Here is a 27224-nt window from a genome sequence, read left to right as displayed (position 1 = left end):
TCTTAAACATTTAATCTCCTCTTTCAATGTTCTCTTGCTGTTGTAATATTGGAAAAACATTTTGGAATTGGTTTTAGCCGCCTTAGCAATGTTCATTTCTATTTCTCTCTTGGCCTTTCTAACTTCCTTTTTGACTTGCGTTTGCAGTTCTGTGTACTCTTTCTGCATACTTTCTTTTTGGTCCTTTTTTAATGCTCTGTAAAGTGCCTTTTTTCGCTGAACATTTTTTTTAATTGATCTATTAAACCATTTTGGCAATTTAGTTTTACATTTAGATTTGTCTACTTTAGGGATATAATTGTTTTGCGCCTCTAGTACTACATTTTTGAAGAACAACCATCCTTCTTCTGTGGGTGTTTTCTCTATTTTACTCCAATCTACTTCTGTTAGTCTCTGTTTCATACCTTCATAGTTTGCTTTTGAAAAATTGTAAACCTTAGCTTTAGTCATTACTTTTGGGGATTTACAAAACACTTCAAATGAGACCATATTGTGGTGTGAGTTTGCCAGTGGTTCTCTGACCTCTGTTTTAGTTATTCTATCTTCGTTATTTGAAAAGACTAAATCAAGGCATGCCTCCCCTCTAGTCGTTGCCTTGACAAATTGTGTTAGGAAGCAGTCATTTGTCATTTCCACCATTTCTATTTCATCCTTCGCGCTACCCACCGGGTTTTCCCATTTTATTTGGGGGAAGTTGAAATCCCCCATTAGTATGGCTCTCCTTTGCTACACACATTTCTAATGTCATTGTATAACAGATTATTGTGCTCACCGTCTGAATCTGGCGGTCTATAGCATGCTCCTATTATTATGCCCTTTGAATTTTTGTCCGTTATTCTGACCCATATTGATTCGGTTTTATTTTCTTTGTCCAGGTTTAACACCTGGGCTTCAAGACTGTTTCTTATGTATAGCGCTACCCCTCCTCCTCTTCTGTCCTGCCTGTCTTTCCTATACAGTGTATACCCACAAATATTATATTCGTCCCCATCACTCTCAGACAACCACGTTTCTGTAACACCTATCACATCATAGTTACCTGTTAGTGCTGTAGCTTCAAGTTCTAGAATTTTGTTTCTGATACTTCTAGCATTTAGATAAATACATTTAATGGTTGTCTTACCTGAGTTGTTGTTCTTGTTTTGATGCGGTCTCCCTTCTGTTTTTTTGTTGATTTCTCCCCCCTTCCTTTCTAGTTTAAATGCTTCTGAACTTGCTCGAGGATCTTTTCTCCGAGTAGACTAGTTCCCTTGTTATTTAAATGCAGTCCATCCCGTCTATACAGATAGTCCTCGTAGAATGTGGTCCAATGATCAAGATAGGTGAAGCCTTCCCGTGTGCACCACGTCTTCAGCCATGCGTTTTGATTAATTATTTCCAGCTGTCCATATGGTCCTTTGCAAGGTGCCGGTAGTATACCAGAAAATACCACAGTTTTGGTTTTCTCTTTTAATTTCCTTCCTAGCTCTCTGAATTTGTTTTGCAGGGATTTTGGTCTGTCTCTTCCAATGTTGTTTGTACCGATGTGGACGACTACTACCGGGTCGTCTCCTGTTCGTTCTAGGAGCCTGTCCACGTTCTTAGTGATGTGCTTGACCGAGGCTCCCGGAAGGCAGCACACTGTTGTAGTAAAGGGGTCCAAACTGCGAATTGAACTTGCTGTGTTTCTCAATATGGAGTCCCCAACAATCATGACCTCCCTTCTTTTTGCTGTCTGGTCACCACTGTCAATGGGATCCTGGATGTTGTTCCTTTCATTCTCTTGTTGTTGGTTCTGCTCATCAAAATTCTGAAGTGACTCAAATCTGTTGGTTGTTTTGATTTCTGGTGGTTGTGTTTGACGAAGTTTCTTTTTTTTCCCTGCTTCTGCCTACCTGAACCCAGCTGTTCTGACCTTCTATCTTCCTGGTGGCTTTTAGTCTGTTAGGGGTGATGCAGACTTCCATGAATTGTGGGTGTGCCAGTTCCTCAAGATCCTGTTCCTGTCTCACTTCTTCCAGCTGCATTTCTAGCATACTTACTAGTTTATGCAAATCCTCGATCGCGCGGCACTTTACGCACACTTGGTTTAGCTCCGCTGGGTTTTCTTGGATTTCCCCCATCAAGCAGGTGTCACAGATTACTGGCTTGAAGACCATGTTGAGGGTTTTTTTTTTTAAGTTTAGTTTCTTCTGCAGTTGTCAACCTGCTTCCAAACTGCTTCTAAACTGCTCTGTACTTTTCCACGCCTGTACTTCTCCCACTCGTTGTCGCTTGCACTCGCTGTCACTGGGAAGACTGCCTCGTTTAACTGCGTTGTTCTGCTGTGCTGTTGGCTCCTCCCCTCGCCTGTGTCTCAGAATGGCGCTGAATTTGAATCAGCTGCTCCGAGTTTCAGCTTGTTTGTTATCAGAAAAACACACGCGGCTGTTTGACTTTGAGCTAAGGAACAAAAAAGTAAATGTCCGAGTGGCCCAGTCAGAGCCCCGACCTAAATCCAATCAAATTTGTGTCATGACTTGAAGTTTGCTGTCCATCAATGCTCCCCAAGGAACTTGACAGAGCTGGAAGAGTTTTGAAAAGAAGAATGGTTACAGATTGCCAAGTCTAGGTGTGCAAAGTTGGTAGAGACCTATCCCAACAGACTCACAGCTGTAATTGCTGCCAAAGGTCCTTTCCACCAAGTATTAACTCGGGGCGGGGGGGGAGACTTATCCAATTAAGATCTTTCAGTTTTATATTTTTAATCTACAATTTTTTTCTGAATAAAAACTTTTTTTCCCCTTAACAGTGTGGAGTATGGTGTGTAGATAAGTGGAAAAATTCCTCAATTAAATGCATTAATCTCTGAGGCACTGAAACAAGAAAATGTGAAAAAAGTTCAATGGGGTTTAGACTTTGTATAGGCACTGTATGTGGCTGTGACGGCCGAGTCACCAAACAGACCCGCTTGGGTTCTTTTCCCTTCTAAAAAAATCACGTTAGACACACAGGTTTGAAAGAAAAATAGCACGGATGCGCAACTTTAATAACAAAAATAAGCAAAACAACAAAACAAACACCTAGCTCCTTCGGAGCACTGACTAAACACTTGATGCAAGAACCTAACTAGATCTCAGGACAGATACGCCGTTTACCTGCTACAAAAAAACACACAAATAACAACACACAAGTTTGACACAATACCTTTCACAAATACGACTGCTCACACACACAGTCGGGCTCCTCACTTAGCAGCCCTGAGCAGGCTGGCTGCCTCTCTTAAAAACCCTGCACCTGGCACTAATTTACAATTACCACTAGGTGCAGGGGATAACTAAACAATAATCAATTAAGCAATTACATAAGTAAGCAATTAAACAATAAAAACCCTTAGCCCATTCACCCAAGCATGCATTTTCACATGGTTTTTAAAGCAGGGAGGATTTTAACCCCCTCCCTGCTATCTCACAGTGGCACAAGTGGGAATTAGTGTGGATGTAATTTCTTTGGTGACATGGGTTTATTGTGAATCGTTTTGGAGTTGATTTGTGTAATTAAACTATTGTTTACAGATGGGCACACGATTGAGACTTGCTAGGCTTGGTTGAGGGGGAGGGCAGCAAGTGATTGGCTGTGCTGGTCTCAAATCAGCAGGTGGTGTTGACCGAGTGTCCGTCAGTTTAAAAACATCCGCGGGAGATGGCTCAAGGCGACTGCAACACCATGCCAGAGGGGAGAGGAATATATCTGGGAGGAGAGGGTCCGCTCTGGAGGAACGACAGCTACACAACCCTGAAACTGCAAGCGGTGCTTCACCATACCTCCAGTACTTCTCTTCCAAGGAGATACTTCCACGTTTATCTGGCGTTTCACCACTGTACAGATCCAAACCTTCTCCCAAACACAGAAAACTACACCTTTTATAAAGGATCTCCTATTGTGGCCCAGATAGGCCACAGGTGCTGGCCAAACGAGGCAATTACTAATTAATAAGCCCATTCTATGTCCTACACTAGCAGCATATATTGCCTATCATTCAATTAACTCCTCAAACTCATGGTAGGCTGATTCCAAGCCAGCCAAGGATCATTTCAGCTGTCCACTGCTGAATGGACCTGCTTTATTTCAACCTGCCACGAGCACCTCCTGCTGGTTGTTCTGTGAGCTGGTTTTATATATATATATATATATATATACACACACACACACACACACACACACACAATGCCTTGCAAAAGTATTCAGACCCTCTCAGTTTTCACATTTTGTTGCTTTAAAGCTTGCAGTCATAACACTTTGAAATAGGAATTAATGTTATATACAACCTACTCCACACATTCAAAGCAAAAACAAAGAGAAAGAAGTAAATAGATAATTAGTATGAAATAAAAATGGAAAATTCATGATTGCATAAGTATTCAAACCCTTTGCTGTGGCTGTAATAAATTCAGGTGCACAAAATGACCTCAACAAGCCATACAATTAGTTGAATGACCTCTGTCTGTGTGCAATATCTGTGGTTCTCATGATTTCAGAATAAAAACACCTGTCTCTATGAGGTTCCTTGGTCAGGTAGTAAATTTCAAGCAAAGGCTCAACCATGAAGACCAAGGAGCTTTCAAATCAAGTCAGGGATAAAGTCATTGAAAAGCACAGATCAGGAGAAAGGGTCCAAAAAAATACTCTCTGAATATCCCTGTGAGCGCAGTCTACTCAATCATCAAGAAATGGAAGGTGCACTGTACCATCCAGACACTGCCTAGATCAGGCTATCCCTCTAAACTGAGCAGCCGGGCAAGGAGGAGACTGGTGAGGGATTCCACTGTGAGACAAACGCAACTTTGAAAAAGCTACAGAGTTCAATGGCTGAGATTGGAGCAATTGTGCATCAGTCAACAATATCCAGAACACTTCACAAAAGTAGCCTGTACGGCAGGATGGCAAGAAGGAAGCCATTACTAAAAACAAGCCATCTCAAAGTCCACATGGAGTTTGCAACAAAGCACCTGAGTGATCCTGCAGAAATATGGCAATTCACCTTTCAGCAAGACAATGATCCAAAGCACAAGGCCAAAGCTACACTGGAGTGGCTTAAGAATAAGAAAGTAAATGTCCTTGAGTGGCCCAGTCAAAGTCCTGACTTGAATCCTATTGAGAATCTGGAAAGACCGTTTCAGGCGGTTGTAGTGAAAAATTCTTGTCTTAGTCTGAGGGTTTGAAAGCTCTTGAATTTCAAAGATCATCGGCGGGTGCTCCTCTGATACTTTGTAGGGGCCAATCCACCTTGGAATAAGCTTTTGCTGAGATTTCGCGCTCGGTCACTGGATCTGGCAAACCTCCTGAAAAGCTTGCTGTAACCACCATTTGAGGGAAAACTGCATAAGCTGCTAGTGTCCCAGGGTAGATGAACTCACGGGCTGGAGATCCTTCCAAAGAACCTGGAGGGGTAGCCGTGCTTCAAGTCCATGTGCCAAGTACAAGGAAGTAAAGACTGTGCTAACATGAATTGTGGTATTGTAGGCCTGTGGCAAAGTAGCTACTGATAGTGAACAGGTGCAAGGTGATGCAGTGCAGGAATAATCACAGGCAGACAATTATAATCCTTCTTTATTTTGTAATTCCCGGTGTGGCGACCAAATAACAAACCTCCTACAATACAAACCAATATGTAAAGCACAGAGGGAAATGGTATCAATGTTTTTGTAAACCAAATAATAACACATGTTATCCGCCCAACAATAATATAATACACGGTCACCAGTCCGGGTGCGTGCTGTAGTGCTCGTGATAATGATTTTAAACAGTGATTGAAGTGCAGTGTTGATCGGTTTTGTGCTGGCTCAAGGCGACAGCTCAGGATACGTGCTTAGGCATCTAGTAATATACAAACACAAACAGTTACTAAACAGACACGAACAAACAAAACACTATATTTTCACTACGCTTTGTCTGCGTCTCTCATGGTCCTTCCATTTTCTCACATAAAACCAAGCGAAGGAAAAGATTTGATTCCATCCACGCTGCAACATAAATACAAAAACAAAAAATACTGCCACGCCGTCAAAACAGTAACATGGCTGTCGCTGTCATTTTTACATATAACAACAAACACAAATAAATAAATAAATAATAATACAAACAAAAAAAATAACACGGGCGGAGGGAGAGACCCCATTCTCAAATAAATAAATCAAATAATTGTACAAGGCTCCTTGCCCTGTTACAGTCCCCTTTATGCTGTTACGCATGACCCCTTGGTAAACGATTGCAGCTGTCTCTGTTGCCTGCACCTGCTACATCGTTTACCTTCCAGGTCAATACGTTCCTGCAACGAAGTCTCACTGTCTTCCAGGCTGACTGACTTCACGGCCCGGGGAAAGAACTGTCAATCCAGCCTGTCCAAATACTTCCTCTTGCACTACTTGGTATCCTCACAGGTCGAGAGGAAGATTTACAACGAAAACTCATTGTATTTCTGTCACAAGGCCATTTCAACTTGATGGAGATCTGTCACAAAGACAGCTGCAGTGGGTGACATCAGACCAGAAACCAGGAACCAGGAACCAGGAAATAAACAACAGAGGTGGAGTTTGATGAAGCTGAGCGAATGGTCTCGCTCAGCATTTAATAATGAACAGACAAAATAAAAGATTGTAAGACAAACAAGACACAGGACACGGCACTCATAGCCAAAACAAAAGACAACCAAAACGGACTATACAGACAAAACACGGTGAGCTTCTATTATTATTATTATTATTATTATTATTATTATTATTACTACAATTACCTCTGTCTCCAATCCTGTTCTCTACTCACCGAATACACAACATCGATGACACCACATGTCACAAAGATGGCTGTAGTGGGTGACGTCAGACCAGAACCAGGAACCAACAAATAAACAACAGAGAGATGAATTTTGGTGAAGCTGAGCGAATGGTCTCGCTCAGCATTTAATAATGAACAGACAGAAAATAAAAGGTTGCAAAAGACAAACAAGACACAGGACACGGCCCTCGTAGCCAAAACAAAAAGACAAACAAACCGGACTATACAGACAAAACACGGTGAGCTTCTAACTATTATTATTATTATTATTATTATTATTATTACAATTACCTCCATCTCCAATCCCGTTATGCACTCACCGAAAGAAACAGACAGACAAAACAGACATGGACAAACACTAAACAAGTACCACGCTGGAGCTTCCAGCACGCTGTAGCAATCGTTTTTAAATAAACTTTCCTCTCTCACCCATTCTCCATTCCTGAACACACACCCCGGAGTGAGTGAAAACATGCTGCTTTTATGCAGCTGTACCGAGACTCGATTGCCAATCAATCATTCAATTGGAGTCGTGGTACAACTGCACATGAAATAATAAAGTGCAATTCGCCATGTTCACATATTACATTTTACTTGCAAGTGAAGTGCTGTGCAATCCTCGTGCCTAAATACAAATACACATTTTAAACACTCATGTTACACAGACACGTTTATATCCCGTGTACCAATGACTATACACCAACATTAACACACAACATACAACACAAAATACACACAGGGGCAGGGCACTTTGCCACAAGATCCAACTCCAAACCTCTGTCAAATAAGGACTTAGCCAGTTCATTGTAGCATTCCACAGCTCCTTCACACTGAGGGTGGTATGATGAAGTACGGAGCTTGAGGATTATCAAAAATCTGCAGAGGTCCTTGATCAAGGATTCAAACAGTCTGCCCTGATCTGAATGTAAAGCTTCAAAGACCCCATGCTGAGGTATGTAGTGTTTGAAAATACAGCGAACCACAGATCCAACAGTTTGATTTCATAATGAGTAGAGATTAACACTAGAACCACCGGGTTTATGCTACTACCTAGAACCGCCAGTAGTAGTCATTTTGACGGTTACATTTTAAACAGCTTCAATATGAAAATGAAACAAACATATCGGATTAAAGTTTTATTTATGAACATCTGTGGCAAAGTGCCTGCCCCTGTGTCTATTTTGTGTTGGGTGTTAATGTTGGTGTATAGTCATTGGTACACGGGATATAAACGGGTCTGTGTAACACGAGTGTTTAAAATGTATATATGTATTTAGGCACAAGGATTGCACAGCACTTCACGTGCAAGTAAAAAGTAATAATATGTGAGCATGGGGAATTGCACTTTATTAATTCACGTGCAGTTGTACCGCAACTCCAATTGAAAGATTGATTAGCAATCGAGTCACGGTACAGCTGCATAAAAGCTGCATATTTTCACCCACTTGGGGTTGTGTGTTCGGTGAGTGGAGAACAGGATTGGAGACGGAGGTAATAGTAATAATTGTAATAATAATAATAATCATAATCGTTAAAATATCTGCGCACCATGTTTTGTCTGTGTAGGCCGTTTTGTTTCTTTTTATTTTGGCGACGAGTGCCGTGTCCTGTATTATTGTATGTTACAACCATTTATTTTCTGTCTGTTCTGTTCACTCATTAAATGCTGAGTGAAGCCATTCGCTCAGCTCCACCAAACTCCATCTCTCTTGTTCTTCATTTCCTGGCTCTGGTCTGACGCCACCCACTCTGGCCGTCTTTGTGACAACATCATATCTAACATTTGCATAGCAGAAACACATAAACATAAAAGGTTTTATTTTCGAAATTAGCACATATAATGCATGATGTACAAAATAAAAAACTAATAAAATAAACATTTCAAAATAAGATAGTGTGTAAACAGGTGTAAACTGCTATATGTACACACAAAATTGTAAAAACAAGGTCATTATTTACAAAAATAACAAGGCTTTTTTTTTTTTTTTTTTAAAGTGTGCATATAATACATGATGTAAAAAATTGGAAAACTATAATAAACATTTCAAAAGAAGGTATTGTGTAAACAAGTGTAAACTGCTAGATGTACATACAAAATTGTAAAAACTAAGTAATTATTTACAAAATTCACATTAGCCTACTGCTTAGCATGACTTCAAAAAATGAAAAACTATAGTAAAATAAACATTTCAAAATAAAATATTGTGTAATCAGCTGTAAACTGGTTATATGGATGCCTACTACAGAACTGTAAAATTGAATTTTTTTTTTTTTTTTTTTTTTTTAAATAAAGAAAATAACTCAGTTCACATTGTGTAACGGGAATGCGCATTCAGGTAAGCATGCTTCAAAGTAGCCCCCGTATTAGCACAATCCACACAGATGTAACGCTTATCAACTTGTCATTTATCACATACTGCTCTTTCACACTGAGCACAGATATCAGACATTTTATTTTTTATTGCATTTAGTTACCTGTCATTGTTTTCATTTGCGTGTGTCACTTGATGCGCACTGTATCCAGGTTGAGCTGCTGTTTTGCAGTTTTCTGATCGAAATGTTTCTGCCAAAGCTCCGTGGCTAGGATCATCAGATTTTTCCCTGTGCATTCATTGTACAAAACAAAGAAATTGCCGGCTGCCATGTCCAGTACATTGTAAAATACAGCAACTGGACACCGGTGATTGCTTTCACAGAGTACTGAGTTTTGCGCAGATGGTGGAAACTCTCTTCTCGTTTTTTTTTTCCTTCAACTGTTTTGCTAATTACAGTAAAATAAAAAATTGTCAGCGGTAACATAAATCCCTTTTCCTTAGTACAGTTACAACAAGTACCACATTGTCACCCAGTCTCTGACCAGCTGCAAGTTTAATCTTTGCACAGGTAGGGGTAAGGTCCGCTGCCAGCCAAAACTTGATCCCAAATTTGACAAGTTTGTTTGACATGTAGGCTATTGTGTCCAGCAACACCGTGCTTTTGTCAGAAACAGCTGCTTGTCCATGTAATGTTTTATAGCTTGAAACAGGCAATGCTGTTTTCTATGAAGTCGTTACAAATTTCTGATGCCAAAGCAAATATATCATGTGAAATGGTACATCCAGACCCTGTGGAGAAGGCTGTTTTCTCCTAGTCTGATGGATTGAGGGGAATTTGCCAGTAGCCTGACGTAAGGTCTATGGTACTGAAGATATGCGTCTGTCCAGGGTATCGTCAACATGTGGCAGGGATGCGAGTCTTTGATGGTAATGGTATTCAATCTCCTGTAGTCCACGGAGAACTGGCATGTACCATCCTTTTTCTGGACGAGGACCACAGGGGAAGACCACGGGCTTCAATATCGCCCTGTTCAAGCAGTTTTGATATTACACTCTGCATTACAGCTTGTTTTGCAAGTGATCTGTGGTATGGACATAACTTGACTGGAGAGGCGTCATCTGTCCTGATGTTATGTTCAGTCAGGTATGTCTGACCATAGTCATGTAAATGAGTACTAAAGATGTCAGAGAATTTGACCAAGAGACACTCAAATTGAAACTTTTGTTGGGAGGTCAAGCAGGAACTGTCAACATTCACCAAAGGTTTAGCCTGCTGCTGCATGGAGGCTGTGATGGCACTCACAATTTCAAATTCTTCATGCAGGTGACCAGTTATGGAATGTAATTGTCCAAGATTATGTCATCTCATACAATGGTGGCACAGTTACAGGAGAGATAATAATAGCATTGCTTTGCAATAGGGTGAGGTGGTGTGCCAGTAAAAGAGGCAATTTTTTTTCCATAGAATGTTAAGTGTCCATGTGGCAGGTCAATAGTAACATGGTGCTGTGAAAGGCCTAGAATGACAGAGTGACTTGCAGTACACATGGTGTAAAGTTTGGTTTCCAACACCAGTAAACCAACAATATGAATGTTGTTTTGTATACAGTGCATTAAAATAGTTGCTGTACAAACAGCCTTACTTGTATGGACTTTGTAAATTTTAAATGGCTGTGTTTGAATGGACGTTTTAAATTTAAAAACAGTTGTACTGAAATGCACCAAGTTAGCCAACAGGCTGCACTTTAACAAACTGTCTAAAAATTGCAGAGCCTGTTTAAAACTGTTTGTAAAATAAAGAAAGGCTTTGGTTTGAAGGACTGTTTACTAAAAATTAGAGTGGCCTGGTTTAACAGAGCCAGTGACAATCTGAAGTTATACAGTAGGCAGTTAACTGGGTGACCGCTTCAGGAGGAAGATGGAGCCAGTTAGGTTGTATTGTTTTATTTTGAAAGTACTGATTAGTTAGCCTGGAAGCAGCAGCCCAGGCTCCTTGCACTTTGGGACTGTTCACCAGCAGAGATCCCAGCTGAGCCTAAAAGGAGATAAGGTTCAGTGTTTGAAATAAGAGACTGGGTGCTGAGCAGTTTACTATAATTATTTGATCTAAAGATTGTACGGGACTGTGCAGTAAAAGTACCACAGGTTACTGTGGGCATCAGTACATGTTTCTTTTTACTTACCGTGAGTTTAGCTCAGGTAAGGCTGAGTCAGGGCAACTGAATAACGGTGTAGTTAGTACACAAAGTGGCAGGTTTTGTTTTGTTTTTGATTACATAATACCACAGTATTATAATTGAATAAAAACTGCACAATTTCATCTTCTGTTGTTCTCTGTGTCTCTGACACCGCCAGCTGGCTACCACATACAAATATTGAACATCTTGTTTACATATGGTGGCAGCAGTAGGAGTCCAAACTGAAGTCATTAAAGCTACAGTGCAGAACAGAGAGAGAGAGAGTCACTCAGCATACAGTATGGTGGACAACGATGTCTTGGTTCATGCACTAGTGACTGCGGCTGCAGTGCTCACTAGAGAAACAAATCGACAGCAGGAAGCACTGCTAATGGAGGCCAGAGAGGAGATGCTCGCCACCATGAGGAGCTTGAAGCAAGGGGGCGCCATAAGCCCAGCTCAAAGCACAATCCGTTCAACTCAGTGTTGAATAAAATGTCCGGGGCGGAAGACATTGAGGCCTTTCTACTGACCTTTGAAAGGACCACAGGCCGGGAAGCATGGCCCGAGAAAAATGGGCTGAAATACCTACCTACCTCTTTGGGACATGGAACATTATGACAAATTAAAAGCGGCGATTCATGCATGAGCAGGAGTGACTACAGCTGCATGAGCCCGAAAATATCATGCTTGGACCTTCAACCCAACAAGGGCACCAAAGTCTCAGATGTTCAACCTTATCCATCTAACCCAACGTTGGTTAGGGTCCGGCATTAATAATGGATACCGCATCATCAAATTAGTCATCATGGATCGCTACATGTGGGCCAAGGACCTGGTAAAGGTTAATGGTTTGGAAAAACCAAACAAAACAGTCCCATATTCCTGTAGAGAAAGAGAGAACAGAGGAACAAAACGAGCGGTCTCTTGTGTTTCTAACTTGAACAGAGGCTGAGACATCAGCAATTCAAATGTAAGGGAGGTACCTCACACTGCTGCCCCAGGAAGTGCTGTCTGCCTTGGGTAAACCTCTCCCCAGGACTAACCGGTGGCAGTCCACAATGTTTTTTCAACAAAATACATGACATTTTAAATCCCTTTTTTGCCAGAATACTTTTTTTTCATGAGAACGAAAGCACCTCACAAAAAAACACCCCCTCACGACAAAAGAAATTACATTCTAAATTTGTTTTTCTACATCTTCTAGTTTCTCCAGAGCAGCTGCTTTTTCCTTTTTCATCAGACAAGTGGTGAAAAAATATTTAAAAGATAAAATAAATATTTCCTACTCACAAAATGAAAGGACACCGTTACAGTCAATGTTATGGAATCCCAATTATAAACAGGCATTCCGTGGTTTTAAAGATATATGATTTTCAGGCAGGTTTTTTTTTTTTTTTTTTTTTTTTTTTTTTTTTTAAACTGAAAACAAAATGTTGGCATCACAAACAAAGATTAGACCCTTGCAAATAAAGTATGTGTGTAGTGAGCCCAATTCCTTTTTTGAAATCAAACATCTAACTGCAAGAACTATACTGTGCATGCTCAGAACCAAAATTTTAAATCCCTAACGCAAAAACAGGCACTATTCTGGGCCAATCCCGTTATACCCTAAAACTGGCAAACAAAAATTTCAAACCACTTTGGCGCAGGAGACTGACTGAAAAAAACAAAAAGAAAACACAGATTTAAAATAGTTTTTCAGTATCTTGATCTCAGAATCTACATATACAAGCAGAATGAAATGACTCACATCAAGCAACCTACCAAAAGGACCACATATCCAAATTTTAGTGCAAATCCATTGAACGGGGTCAAAATTATGAAAGAACAAAAATAGGAGTTTAACATTATACTGCCTACTCAACTCGATATCAATAATAATTTCTATATCGCGATATCATGGGATTCAAAATTCATGTACACTCGTAGAGACATACTACTATTGCTAATACTGCTAAAAATACAAATGTAGTATAATCAAGTTTAATTTATTTTAATATACAACAAATCCTACACATACCAATCATGGTGAGTCTCGTAGGCAAACACCACACACTAAAGTATTATTAATCATTGTATATGCTACTTGCACCAAGTGATGTCACATTTCAGGATACTCGTATCTCAATTTCCAGTGAATGAGCAGTTTATTTGAAATCCTGTTTACATCTTTTCCTTTACTGTACTGAACAGTTTTAAAATGTTTATTTTTTTACTTGGATGAGTTGTCGTTCAGGCACAACTACAAAAGCATTTAAATATTAATGACAAGAAGGAAACTGCAGTGATCACTGCTGTGTCCCGTTATGCTCAGATTCAACACGGTACAATTCAACAGTAAGTTTTCATTAATTTCCCATGCATTAACAGACGAGAAAAATGTGGCTAAAATATTCCGAGAGATACATTCACAGTAACAAAACACACTAAAACATGTATATTTTAATGAGCCAGGCAGTGGCATTGTTGTAGGACTCTGTCTGTCATTTCGTTCTGTCTTGTTCTATTTGTTACATGTATTGTAAGGGAACAGGTCATGTCGTTGCAGTGAGTAAAGGGAGAGAGCATGTGAATGACTGTGTTATTTTATTTTATTTTATTTTTGGCGGGAACCCTGGCCCAAACAGGGATTTGTTGTTTCCTTCAATAAACCGCTACTATTGCAATCCCACCTTGTCTCCAGAGTCCTGCTTCCCTCAAACCTGATCACCACTAGTGGGTAGCAGTGGGATCATGCACTGCCTATCACAAGGAGTGAAGCAGGAACAGAGAGAGAAAATGACGGGCTCAATGCCGCTGAGATAGATGAGCTGCAAGCTCGACTAGAGGAGTCGACAGCTAAACTGAGGGTCCGGAGCGACCTGCAGGCAGGTCCGGAGCGGGGGGGGCAGCATGGGGCAAGAAAGAGTTAAGAGCCCACAGGCTGAAGAAAAGAGAGGGGATAAAATGGTGGAACTGGGAAGCTAGCAGTAGAGGAGCGCAAGTGTACATTAAACAGGAGGTGACATTACCACCGGACACATACACTCAGCACATCAGGATGTAAACAAAGGAGCATAGGAGAGAAACTGGGTATACTTGTGGCTGACGTCAGCTACCTGGCTTGGACAGGGTACGAAAGCTCGCCTTGGCTCACGCAGAATTGTTGAGGCTGTGCTCAAGAAGGAGGAGCAGCGTCTGGAGAAGAGGCGAACCGACGACACACCACCCCTAGCCTGCATGGTCGAACTCTATGCCTGGCCTACAGAGCTATCCATCCTCCTACGAGGGTTTTAATTAAGTAACAGCCAAAATTGTTTGTGCCAGGTTTGTTAGAAATTTTGTAACAAAATGATTGATTGTTTTTCACTTATTGTCAATACATTGTAGATACCACTATTACTGAAGTCACCCATCGTGCAGATATCACAAACTCCATTATAATAAATTTAAAAAAGTTAAAATAAATTAGTTATGCACCGTATAAAACTGAGCTTGATTTTGCCAGTGCTTGCTGGTCTATTAACCAGTGTTAAATTATTTCAAAGCAAATTAAAGCATTTTAGTTTTGGCTTTATTGTTAAAGTTTTCACACTTGGCAATACTGTCCTACAATTACTACATGATACTGGGGGTCTCAAGTAGAGCATTGTGCACTAGAGCGGCCATTTTGAAAAGAGCTTTGAAACAGACTTTCAAGTTATAAGTGTAAAAAGTTGTCAGGGTGTTAACAATGAAAATAAAAAATGACAGGCACTGTATGTTATTTAAACAATTGTAGCAACACGTGGGGACGTATATAACGTTAATTTTTTCGGAACCCCGCTATTAGAATTATAGTGATTTAAAAAAATAATAATAATAAAGTTATCATGCCACCTTTAAATATAATCAATCTCTCTTTTCTACTTTCACCTGAAGAGACCTCTGAGGTCTTGAAAGCTTGTGATTAATTATTGTTTAGTTAGTCAAATGTCTATTTCACATTATGTAATCAAAGAAACTACAAAATGATAGCACAAAAGTCTACTAGAAGCCATAACAGTATTACAGTATTTCATGTTGGATTTTGAAATGTCAAAATTTTCCATTGGACAGTTTTTCGTTAAGTATCCGGAAAACCACAAAGCGGTATATAATTAAATATGTTAACGTACATTATGAAGCAATAATGTTTAATTCCCGTATTACTTCGAATTAACGCCTCATTCAGATATCAGGTTTTTAATACATGCCACCCTCGAATAAACGTCGCTCTCAATAAACGTAAAGTTTTTTTTTTTTTTTCTTCTACCCCTGTTCAAAAAATAAAGCGCAACTCTGCCTATGTCCGTGTGACACCACCGAAGAGACTGCAACCTCAATCCAGCATGTAATAAAAACTAATGCACACGCACCTTAGTAAGCACATGTTATTTTATGGTACAGTCCCGAAAGACAACCCAAGATGAACTACTTTCAGCACAGCAGTCCTCACATCCCCTTTTTTCCCCAGCAGAGTTCAGTGCCAACACAGCAGGGGATAAAACAAGGGCTGTCTGTTTACCTCGTCCTCAGCTTGGATGGCGAAAACTTAAACTCAGGAACTTAAGAGCTTTGCCAGTCAATAAGCGCGATCCGAAAGCTGGCTGAAGATATGTAGGGGGGTTTGTTGTTTTGTTTTTTATTCAATTGGAATTTTCCTCAGTCCTGTACAATTATACGCAAAAAACTTGCTTACTATGAACATAAGAACATAAGAAAGTTTACAAACGAGAGGAGACCATTCGGCCCATCTTGCTCGTTTGGTTGTTAGTAGCTTATTGATCCCAAAATCTCATCAAGCAGCTTCTTGAAGGATCCCAGGGTGTCAGCTTCAACAACATTACTGGGGAGTTGATTCCAGACCCTCACAATTCTCTGTGTAAAAAAGTGTCTCCTATTTTCTGTTCTGAATGCCCCTTTTTCTAAACTCCATTTGTGACCCCTGGTCCTTGTTTCTTTTTTCAGGCTGAAAAAGTCCCTTGGGTCGACACTGTCAATACCTTTTAGAATTTTGAATGCTTGAATTAGGTCGCCACGTAGTCTTCTTTGTTCAAGACTGAACAGATTCAATTCTTTTAGCCTGTCTGCATATGACATGCCTTTTAAGCCCGGAATAATTCTGGTCGCTCTTCTTTGCACTCTTTCTAGAGCAGCAATATCTTTTTTATAGCGAGGTGACCAGAACTGCACACAATATTCAAGATGAGGTCTTACAAGTGCATTGTACAGTTTTAACATTACTTCCCTTGATTTAAATTCAACACTTTTCACAATGTATCCGAGCATCTTGTTAGCCTTTTTTATAGCTTCCCCACATTGCCTAGATGAAGACATTTCTGAGTCAACAAAAACTCCTAGGTCTTTTTCATAGATTCCTTCTCCAATTTCAATATCTCCCATATGATATTTATGAGAAGATTTAGTTTAGGTTTCTCTTACAGAGAAATTACAAACAAGCAGGTAAATTACAGTGAGAAAAAAAACAAAAAACAAGTAGGCTATATTTTAGTTTTAACAGAAATCACACCGATATTGAGAGGTAATATTTTATGTTAAGAAAAACAACTGCATCACATTCAACTACCGTTCTCTCTCCTCTTCTTGTCCCACCCCATAGCAACCAATACACACTCCTGATTCGCTGGTACAGTACTTCCCTGACCTCTCAACTCCCACCTAATAGGCTCGCATTAACTGTCAGTAAATGAACTGTATTCAAGCCCTCAAAACACACGAGTATAATTATGCTGCAGATCGGAGCCTTTCACAGCACCGCTTCTAAAATGTTTTAAATCGTTTAATAAAATATTGAAGCGTTTGTGAAGCATAGTATTATTAATAAAGGCCGCCCTCGTATAATCACTGCCCTCGTTTAAGGGCCGCAGTCATTTTGATCAATTTAAATAGTAATGGTGGAAATGACAAATGACTGCTTCCTAACACAATTTGTGAAGGCACCCACTAGAGGGGAGGCATGCCTTGATTTAGTCTTTTCAAATAACGAAGATAGAATAACTAAAACAGAGGTCAGAGAACCACTGGCAAACTCAGACCACAACATGGTCTCATTTGAAGTGTTTTTTAAATCCCCAAAAGTAAAGACTAAAGCTAAGGTTTACAATTTTAGAAAAGCAAACTATGAAGGTATGAAACAGAGACTAACAGAAGTAGATTGGAGTAAAATAGAGAAAACACCCACAGAAGAAGGATGGTTGTTCTTCAAAAATGTAGTACTAGAGGCACAAAACAATTATATCCCTAAAGTAGACAAATCTAAATGTAAAACTAAATTGCCAAAATGGTTTAATAGATCAATTAAAAAAAATATTCAGCGAAAAAAGGCACTTTACAGAGCATTAAAAAAGGACCAAAAAGAAAGTACGCAGAAAGAGTACACAGAACTGCAAACGCAAGTCAAAAAGGAAGTTAGAAAGGCCAAGAGAGAAATAGAAATGAACATTGCTAAGGGAGCTAAAACCAATTCCAAAATGTTTTTCCAATATTACAACAGCAAGAGAACATTCAAAGAGGAGATTAAATGTTTAAGAGATACAAATGGCAAAATCGTAGAGGAAGAAAAAAAAATAGCAAATATGTTAAATGATTACTTTTCACAAGTTTTTACAAAGGAAGATACTGACAACATGCCCCACATGTCATCCAGTTCCTATCCAGTTTTAAATAACTTTAGCATAACTGAGGCAGAAGTGTTAAAGGGACTAGGAGCTCTTAAAATAAACAAATCCCCTGGGCCGGATGAGATCCTCCCAGTAGTACTCAAAGAAATGAAAGAAGTAATTTACAAACCGCTAACCAAGATCATGCAGCAGTCTCTTGACACAGGGGTGGTACCGACAGACTGGAAAATTGCAAACGTAATACCGATCCACAAAAAGGGAAACAAAACTGAACCAGGTAACTACAGACCAGTAAGCCTGACTTCTATTATATGCAAACTTATGGAAACTATAATAAGATCCAAAATGGAAAATTACCTATATGGTAACAGGGTACTGGGAGACAGTCAACATGGTTTTAGGAAAGGGAGATCGTGCCTAACTAACTTGCTTGATTTTTTTGAGGATGCAACATCGATAATGGATAATTGCAAAGCATATGACATGGTTTATTTAGATTTCCAGAAAGCTTTTGACAAAGTCCCGCACAAAAGATTAATTCTCAAACTGAACGCAGTTGGGATTCAAGGAAACGCATGTACATGGATTAGGGAGTGGTTAACATGTAGAAAACAGAAAGTACTGATTAGAGGAAAAACCTCAGAATGGAGTGTGGTAACCAGCGGTGTACCACAGGGATCAGTATTAGGTCCTCTGCTATTCCTAATCTACATTAATGATTTAGATTCTGGTATAGTAAGCAAACTTGTTAAATTTGCAGACGACACAAAAGTAGGAGGAGTGGCAAACACTGTTGCAGCAGCAAAGGTCATTCAAAATGATCTAGACAAGATTCAGAACTGGGCAGACACATGGCAAATTACATTTAATAGAGAAAAGTGTAAGGTACTGCACGCAGGAAATAAAAATGTACATTATAAATATCATATGGGAGATATTGAAATTGGAGAAGGAATCTATGAAAAAGACCTAGGAGTTTTTGTTGACTCAGAAATGTCTTCATCTAGGCAATGTGGGGAAGCTATAAAAAAGGCTAACAAGATGCTCGGATACATTGTGAAAAGTGTTGAATTTAAATCAAGGGAAGTAATGTTAAAACTGTACAATGCACTTGTAAGACCTCATCTTGAATATTGTGTGCAGTTCTGGTCACCTCGCTATAAAAAAGATATTGCTGCTCTAGAAAGAGTGCAAAGAAGAGCGACCAGAATTATTCCGGGCTTAAAAGGCATGTCATATGCAGACAGGCTAAAAGAATTGAATCTGTTCAGTCTCGAACAAAGAAGACTACGTGGCGACCTAATTCAAGCATTCAAAATTCTAAAAGGTATTGACAGTGTCGACCCAAGGGACTTTTTCAGCCTGAAAAAAGAAACAAGGACCAGGGGTCACAAATGGAGTTTAGAAAAAGGGGCATTCAGAACAGAAAATAGGAGACACTTTTTTACACAGAGAATTGTGAGGGTCTGGAATCAACTCCCCAGTAATGTTGTTGAAGCTGACACCCTGGGATCCTTCAAGAAGCTGCTTGATGAGATTTTGGGATCAATAAGCTACTAACAACCAAACGAGCAAGATGGGCCGAATGGCCTCCTCTCGTTTGTAAACTTTCTTATGTTCTTATGTTCTTAAAGTAAATGCCGTGGCGCCAAATTGAAGTAATACGGTTTATAGGGTGAAGCAAAGCTTTTGGTCATAGCTGTATATATCTCTGATTACTGATCTGTGTCACAGTATGTCTGTATATAGAGACTGTAGGGTTTTTGTCACTAACTGAACAAAAGCATTCTCCATTGCAGATTCTAGCTTGCAGTCCAAATATCTCGAACTCCAATCCCAGTATTCATTACTGGAAATGAACTGCATGGACATCTCTGCCACCAGTGAGTGCTGCTTCAGATTCTACTCAATCACATACCTGTATTGTACAGTACATCACTGTAGCTAAACGGAAATGATTGTTGTAATTTAGGAGAAAATAAAGTTTTCAGGCTAGATATCACAAACCACTTTATAAAACAATGAAAAATGACTTGACTGCTCAAATGTAGCCTGAATCATAGCTACTGTATTCATCAGTGATTATGGATATGTGTCACAATATGCTTGTGTATAGAGACAGTAGAGTTTGTGTGCAGCTGTTTGACAAAGACACTATCCATTGCAGTTTCTGACTCACGCGTTAAGAACCTCGAACTCCAATCCCAGTATTCAGAACTGGAAAGGAACTACAGCAAAATCTCTGCCAGAGGTGAGTGCTGTTTCAGGTTCTATTCAATCACATACCTGTATTGTTACAGATTTCTGGATGGATGCCAGTTTCTGAAACAGCGCTGTCAAATACTTTACTGTGCTCAAGCCGCCCTCTGAACAATCACATTCAGGTGAGGCCCTGTCACCTGCATGACACAAAGGATTCAGTAACTTATTTAAAACCACTAAGATAGACAAAATCATTAATGAAGGAGAAAAGCAAAACCCTGCAGAGTGGGGCAGCAGTGACAATGGGAACTGAGAGATGGGTTTTTTGTTATGTTGACTGTATGTTTCATAAATAACACATGGCTTGATTTGTTTATTATTAAGCTGGTTAAAGAGAGCTGTACAGCTCTTTCTGTTTAACAGATCAGCACTGTTTCTTTCTCTTGTTCTGCAGTTTGTAAAGCCTGTCCACAGAACTGGGAGCTGTTCAATGGCAAGTGTTACTACTTCTCCACTGATAGAATGAACTGGGACTCCAGCCGTGATAACTGCAGATCATTGGGGGGGCACCTGGTGATTGTAGAGAGCGAGAGAGAACAGGTATGACTATCTTCTTTACAATGTTAGATTTTCAATACACATTTCTATTGATCACTTCACTGCTAGCTAACACTGCAAATTAAGTAACATGTATGATATCAATGTGCAGAATAGTTATTTCACCCAGAAGCAAACATTGTTAAAATAAAACTGAGCTTTCACTTTTAAACAGGCTCAGACACAGCTCAACTGATAGAGGCTTGTTTTCTCTTCAGCGATTCCTATCTGATAAGGTCTGGAACATCACACAAGAGGCTAAGATAATCCATCTAGAAGAGCAATCCCACTGGATCGGCCTGACTGACGCTGTTACTGAAGGAGCTTGGCTCTGGGTGGACGGCACTCCTCTCATTGGCAATGTCCAAGCAAAGTAAAAGCTTCAACCTCATTCTGAAACCACTGTTGAGGATTGATAGGATAGTCCATGTTCTATAGAAACTAACAGTGAAGCTACTGAAGAGACAACACAGTAGCTTCCTTTAATTTAACAAAATGTCCTCCTTAGTGTTCCCTAATATGAGAGCTCTGAGATGTACCATAGCAAATGTAATACAACATTGAAAGCATGGTAAAGCATAGGTAGGCATCGTAAAGCACAGAGAGGTACGGTAAAGCATATTATAAATCATGGCTAACCTTGGTAAAGTATAGTTAACGCATAGTAGAACTATGGGAAAAATGCAAAATGACAGTGCAGGTTTACAGTAGTGAACAGGTAAACTGTAGTTTACTGTAGTAAACATGTAAACTGGGTCCTGTTCACAAAGCTCTAAGCTTTTTGATGAAATTATATTTTATATTTGTTTTAAAAAACAGTAATAGTCTAGGGCTGTATCTTTTAATGTAAAAAGTATTAAAAAAATCACTAAGTGTTGCAATGAAACAGTGAGCATGTCCAGTTTAGTGATGTGATACTAACTGGCATTGCTCCTCATCTCTTTCAGATTCTGGGCCACTAGGAGTGATGGTGGTAAAGAGCCTGATAACTATAACAATGAAAACTGTGCAGAACTACAACCCAGGAGGAATGTCCATGAGATCTGGTTCGATTCCTTGTGCATAAAACAATATAAAAGGATTTGTGAAACTAAGGCAGTGATCGACTAATAAGAGGACAATCAGGAAAAAAGGAAACTAAGGTTACTGAACCACAAAGAGAGACTCGAAAATATATGAAACTCAGTTCAGATAGCATCACATAGCATAAAGGTCACCCCCAACATTACCATATTAACTGTTTGATTCCCACATTATGAAATAGCAGAGATAAAAAAGAGCTGCTTGTGGTTTGTACTGAATGTAGTCTGGCCTTGAGAACAGAATTGCATTGTTTGTTGTTGAGAAATAAAACTGAAACATTAATACTCTCACAATATGAAAGTGCAGTCCAGATATAAAACTGATCTCAGGTAGTTTAGCAATGTGACCAGAGAGGTCAGTCTTTATTTAAACCACTGCACACATGCACCCAGGGACTCCCTAACACTAATCTTTTGTAAAAAAAAAAAAAAAGTTTATTGTAATGTAATGTAATTACAAATGTAATGTGAAAGATCTCCAGGAGACTAGAGACATCTATCCTGTTCACCATGTAGAGTGGGACAGACAGAAAGACACAATCAGTGCAGAAAGTGCCACATCTTGAATGAGGACCCTAACATCATGCTTGGGAATCAAAGGCTTAATCGTAATGATGGGGAGATTCAGCCTCCTCACAGGGAGGGGCCAGCCCTACCTAACTGATAGAAGCACACCCCCACAAACAGTCTGAATCAGCACACTGATAAGAACATAAGAACATAAGAAAGTTTACAAACGAGAGGAGGCCATTCGGCCCATCTTGCTCGTTTGGTTGTTAGTAGCTTATTGATCCCAAAATCTCATCAAGCAGCTTCTTGAAGGATCCCAGGGTGTCAGCTTCAACAACATTACTGGGGAGTTGATTCCAGACCCTCACAATTCTCTGTGTAAAAAAGTGTCGATGAAGGCATCGGCCGAAAAGATGGTCTACTTGACTACTCCCACTGTCTAAATATCACATGATCATTTTCAAATCATGTTGAAAACAAGATTGTGAATGGCAGCCATGTGCACTCAATACTGATTGCACATTATTTAAGTTTTCATGATTGCCTATTGAAGTCAAGGATGAAAACTTTTGAAATAAAAACCATAATAGGAACAACCGGTCTGTGTTAGTGCTCTCTTCAATGCACACATGCAGGTTGTTTTTAAGATATGTAAGATTTATCTGTTAAGTAGAGGTTTTGTTTCGTAAATTAATTAGAATTGTTATGAAAAGGTTTGTCTGTTTCTTTTGAGTTTGTTTTCCTCTAGTGGCTTATGGAGGGATAACTACTCACACAGGATCCAGATAGTTGCCCGGAATATCAAAGCTTTTCCAACCGTCGGGGAGCGCTTTTATAGCAGGATTTCAGCTTTCCGACTGTTTTTCTTGATCTCAGCAAAAATCCAAAAAAGCCAGGAAGGATGAGAACAGTCACAAAACCCCAATTCCAACAGAATGAGGATTGTTAAGCAAATCCCCCCCCCCCCCCCAAGGGATATTCAAGGCCTTTGATATTTTTTTTATACCTATCCCCTGATCTGTGCCTTTCAACAACTTAGTCCCGGAGTTCTTTAGAAAGTGCCTTGGTGCTCTGTCATGAAGACGGCTGACGTTAGTGACGTCAGACAAGAACCAGGAACCAACAAATAAACAACAGAGAAGTGGAGTTTGGTGAAGCTGAGCAATTGGTTTCGCTCAGCATTTAATAATGAACAGACAGAAAATAAGAGGTTGTAAAAACAAACAAAACACAGGACACGGCACTTTGGCCAAAATAAAGAGACAAAGAAAATGGACTACACAGACAAACAAGGTGAGCTGATATTTTAACTATTACAATGATTATTACCTCTGTCTCCAATCCCATTCTCCACTCACCAAACACACAACCCCGAGTGAGTGAAAACAGGCTGCTTTTATGCAGTTGTAACCCCTGCGGCCAAGCAGAGCTGACGGTGACCCCAGGCAAAGCAGAACCGGCAGCCCCACACGAAGCAGAGCAGGCAGCCCCAGACGATGCGGAGCAGCTGGCAACCCAGGGCGAAGCGGAGTGGTAGGCAACCCCAGGCTGTGTGGAGTGGCATCCATCGTTGGTCGAAGCGAGGCAGGCATCCTTGGGTAAAGCGAGGCAGGAATCCTTGGGCAAAGCGAGACAGGCATCACCGAGCAATCATGTGCGGGGAGTCAGGACAAGCTGGGGTGCGGGTTTTGGCCCTCTTCTCAGCCATTGCGGCCAGGCGGTTCTTCCAACTGCTTCCCTCAGCAGCCTATGCAAGGGCTGCTGAGGACCGCCAGCATCTAGTCCTGGTCCTTCTGGTGAAGGGAGAGGCAGCTCCTGCTCCTCTCCCCCTGATGGTGATGGAGGCAGAGGCAGCTCCAGCTCCTCTCCTTGTGATGGTGGGGGAAGTGATACCAGCAGGCATTCACCCTCTGCTGGTGGAAAGGGACCCAGAAGGCATTCACCCTCTGCTGGTGGAAAGGGACCCAGCAGGCGTAATCGTAATCACACGATGACACTACGTGTCACGAAGACGGCTGTAGTGGGTGACGTCAGACCAGAACCAGGAACCAAAAAAAACAACAGAGAGAGATGGAGTTTGGTGAAGCTGAGCGATTGGTTTCGCTCAACATTTAATAATGAACAGACAGAAAATAAAAGGCTGTAAAGACAAAAAACACAGGACACGGCACTTTCGCCAAAATAAAGAAACAAAGAAAACGGACTACACAGACAAACACGGTGAGCTACTATTTTAACTATTACTATGATTATTACCTCCATCTCCAATCCCGTTCTCCACTCACCGAACACACAACCCCGAATGAGACAAAACATGCTGCTTTTATGCAGCTGTACCGAGACTTGATTGCTAATCAATCGTTCAGTTGGAGTCTTGGTACAACTGCACGTGAATTAATAATGTGCAAATCCCCACGCTCGCATATTATTACATAAGAACAAGAAAGTTTACAAACGAGAGGAGGCCATTCAGCCCATCTTGCTCATTTGGTTGTGAGTAGCTTATTGATCCCAGAATCTCATCAAGCAGCTTCTTGAAAGATCCCAGGGTGTCAGCTTCAACAACATTACTGGGGAGTTGATTCCAGACCCTCACAATTCTCTGTGTAAAAAAGTGCCTCCTATTTTCTGTTCTGAATGCCCCTTTGTCTAATCTCCATTTGTGACCCCTGGTCCTTGTTTCTTTTTTCAGGTCAAAAAAGTCCCTTGGGACTTGGGAAATTCTAAAGGTATCGACATTGTCAATACCTTTTAGAATTTTGAATGCTTGAATTAGGTCGCCACGTAGTCTTCTTTGTTCAAGACTGAACAGATTCAATTCTTTTAGCCTGTGTGCATATGACATGCCTTTTAAACCCGGAATAATTCTGGTCACTCTTCTTTGCACTCTTTCTAGAGCAGCAATGTCTTTTTTATAGCGAAATGACCAGAACTGAACACAGTATTCAAGATGAGGTCTTACTAATGCATTGTACAGTTTTAACATTACTTCCCTTGATTTAAATTCAACACTTTTCACAATGTATCCGAGCATCTTGTTGGCCTTTTATATAGCTTCCCCACATTGTCTAGATGAAGACATTTCTGAGTCAACAAAAACTCCTAGGTCTTTTTCATAGATTCCTTCTCCAATTTCAGTATCTCCCATATGATATTTATAATGTACATTTTTATTTCCTGCGTGCAGTACCTTACACTTTTCTCTATTAAATGTCATTTGCCATGTGTCTGCCCAGTTCTGAATCTTGTCTAGATCATTTTGAATGACCTTTGCTGCTGCAACAGTGTTTGCCACTCCTCCTACTTTTGTGTCATCTGCAAATTTAACAAGTTTGCTTACTATACCAGAATCTAAATCATTAATGTAGATTAGGAATAGCAGAGGACTATTTCTTTCTAAAACTTTCTGTTTTCTACATGTTAACCACTCCCTAATCCATGTACATGTGTTTACTTAACAGCAATTGAGCAAATTCCCATGAAACGGCCCAATTCAGCAAAAAAGTGGCAAAGACAATGAATGTTATTTCAGAGATCAAACTTGTTTTTATAGAAGCATCACATAATAAAGGACACTCTTGCAGCAAGTAAATGGGTGGAGGAAAACAAGTATGTGTTTTTAGGAAATGTCTTGGAGCCATCGGTACTTGCAATGGAGAAGAGTTATGTGGAAAATGCCACTCTCAACCATCAAAATGGACATTTGGGCGGTGAAGAGGGAGAGGAGAGCATGGTACCATTCTTGTACACTTTCACAGACAGGGCAGATATGGACATGTTCCTCTGGGAGATGAGAGACACAGGGACTCGTACATACATCTTTGAATGATAATTAAATGTTATAATTAAGTAAAGCAGTAGAATATATTGTTTGATTTGAAGAATTAAAATCACATTTAATTAAGGCACAATGCACATGGTGTTACAAATACTGCAAAGAAAGGTTAGTGTACATAAGAGCTAGCAGTTCAATTTCTTAGGAAAAAGATAGTGTGTGTGTGTGTGTGTGTATATATATAATTTCTGTATATAGTTTTGAACTGTGATATAGTTTTTATATATCAAAGTGGTTTTGATAAAGATATTTTCTTCACTGTCTTTAAAAATCAGAGCAAGAATACATTTCAGTAATAGGACTAATACAAAAGTCACATTCTATAGAAAATAAAGCACAACGTTAGTAATGATGCATTTGTTTCAGCGAAGTTCAAACAAAACAGTACCCTATGCCGAGCGATTAATGATAAAGGAAACTAGTTCACATATTAAATGGACAACAACAGTGTGGAAACATACTTGGGGGCTTGCAAGAATTCCTCAGTGGGAAACAATGAGTCTGGTGGCGCCTGTACACATACAGTTGTACTGCGACTCCAATTGAATGATTGATTAGCAGTCAAGTCTCGGTACAGCTGCATAAAAGCAGCATGTTTTCACTACTCGGGGTTGTGTGTTCAGTGAGTGGAGAACGGGATTGGAGACAGAGGTAAAGAGAATAATAATAATAATCGTTAAAAGAAGCTCATCGTGTTTTGTCTGTATGGTCCGTTTTGTTTGTCTGTTTATTTGGCTACCAGTGCCGTGTCCTGTGTCTTGTTTGTCTTTGCAACCTTTTATTTTGTGCTTGTATAATTTATTAAATGCTGAGCGAAAGCATTCGCTCAGCTCCACCAAACTCCATACCTCTCTGTCGTTTATTTCCTGGCTCTGTTCTGACGCCACCCACTCCGGCCCTCTTTGTGACAGTGCCATAGAGAAGTTCCCCCTCTGTGAGAATGAACTTTGAGATAAGTGGCCCGAAATTCCCCAGTTACCGATTCAATTTGTGTTGCTTCACTCACGGGATGTGAATAACAAGCTTGCATATGAGAAGTCAACTTCAGCATCGTTGGTTTGCTGTGATTT

At 40.0% G+C, this 27224-nt stretch overlaps 1 protein-coding gene and 1 long non-coding RNA gene across 2 annotated transcripts in view; both read left to right on the top strand.

The window, feature by feature from the left end:
- LOC121296184 overlaps positions 1 to 20164 on the top strand; it is a 43934-nt gene extending 23770 nt beyond the window's left edge. Inside the window, exons 3-4 of the long non-coding RNA XR_005947034.1 lie at positions 19728 to 19811; positions 20096 to 20164. This is a non-coding gene — a long non-coding RNA (uncharacterized LOC121296184). The remainder of the gene's footprint in view (positions 1 to 19727; positions 19812 to 20095) is intronic.
- Positions 20165 to 20501: 337 nt separating this feature from the next.
- On the top strand, positions 20502 to 22204 carry LOC121296031 (C-type lectin domain family 4 member E-like). The gene is made up of 3 exons (XM_041221173.1): positions 20502 to 20730; positions 20946 to 21100; positions 21675 to 22204. Exons 1-3 carry the CDS (start codon positions 20653 to 20655, stop codon positions 21835 to 21837), a joined length of 396 nt encoding a protein of 131 aa, XP_041077107.1. The 5' UTR covers positions 20502 to 20652; the 3' UTR covers positions 21838 to 22204.
- Positions 22205 to 27224: the final 5020 nt, after the last annotated feature.

This window comes from Polyodon spathula, chromosome 21, assembly GCF_017654505.1.
Source record: "Polyodon spathula isolate WHYD16114869_AA chromosome 21, ASM1765450v1, whole genome shotgun sequence".
Taxonomy (NCBI): domain Eukaryota; kingdom Metazoa; phylum Chordata; class Actinopteri; order Acipenseriformes; family Polyodontidae; genus Polyodon; species Polyodon spathula.
The sequence above is the reverse complement of the archived record's forward strand: the minus strand, read 5'-3'. Positions and strand labels throughout refer to the sequence as shown.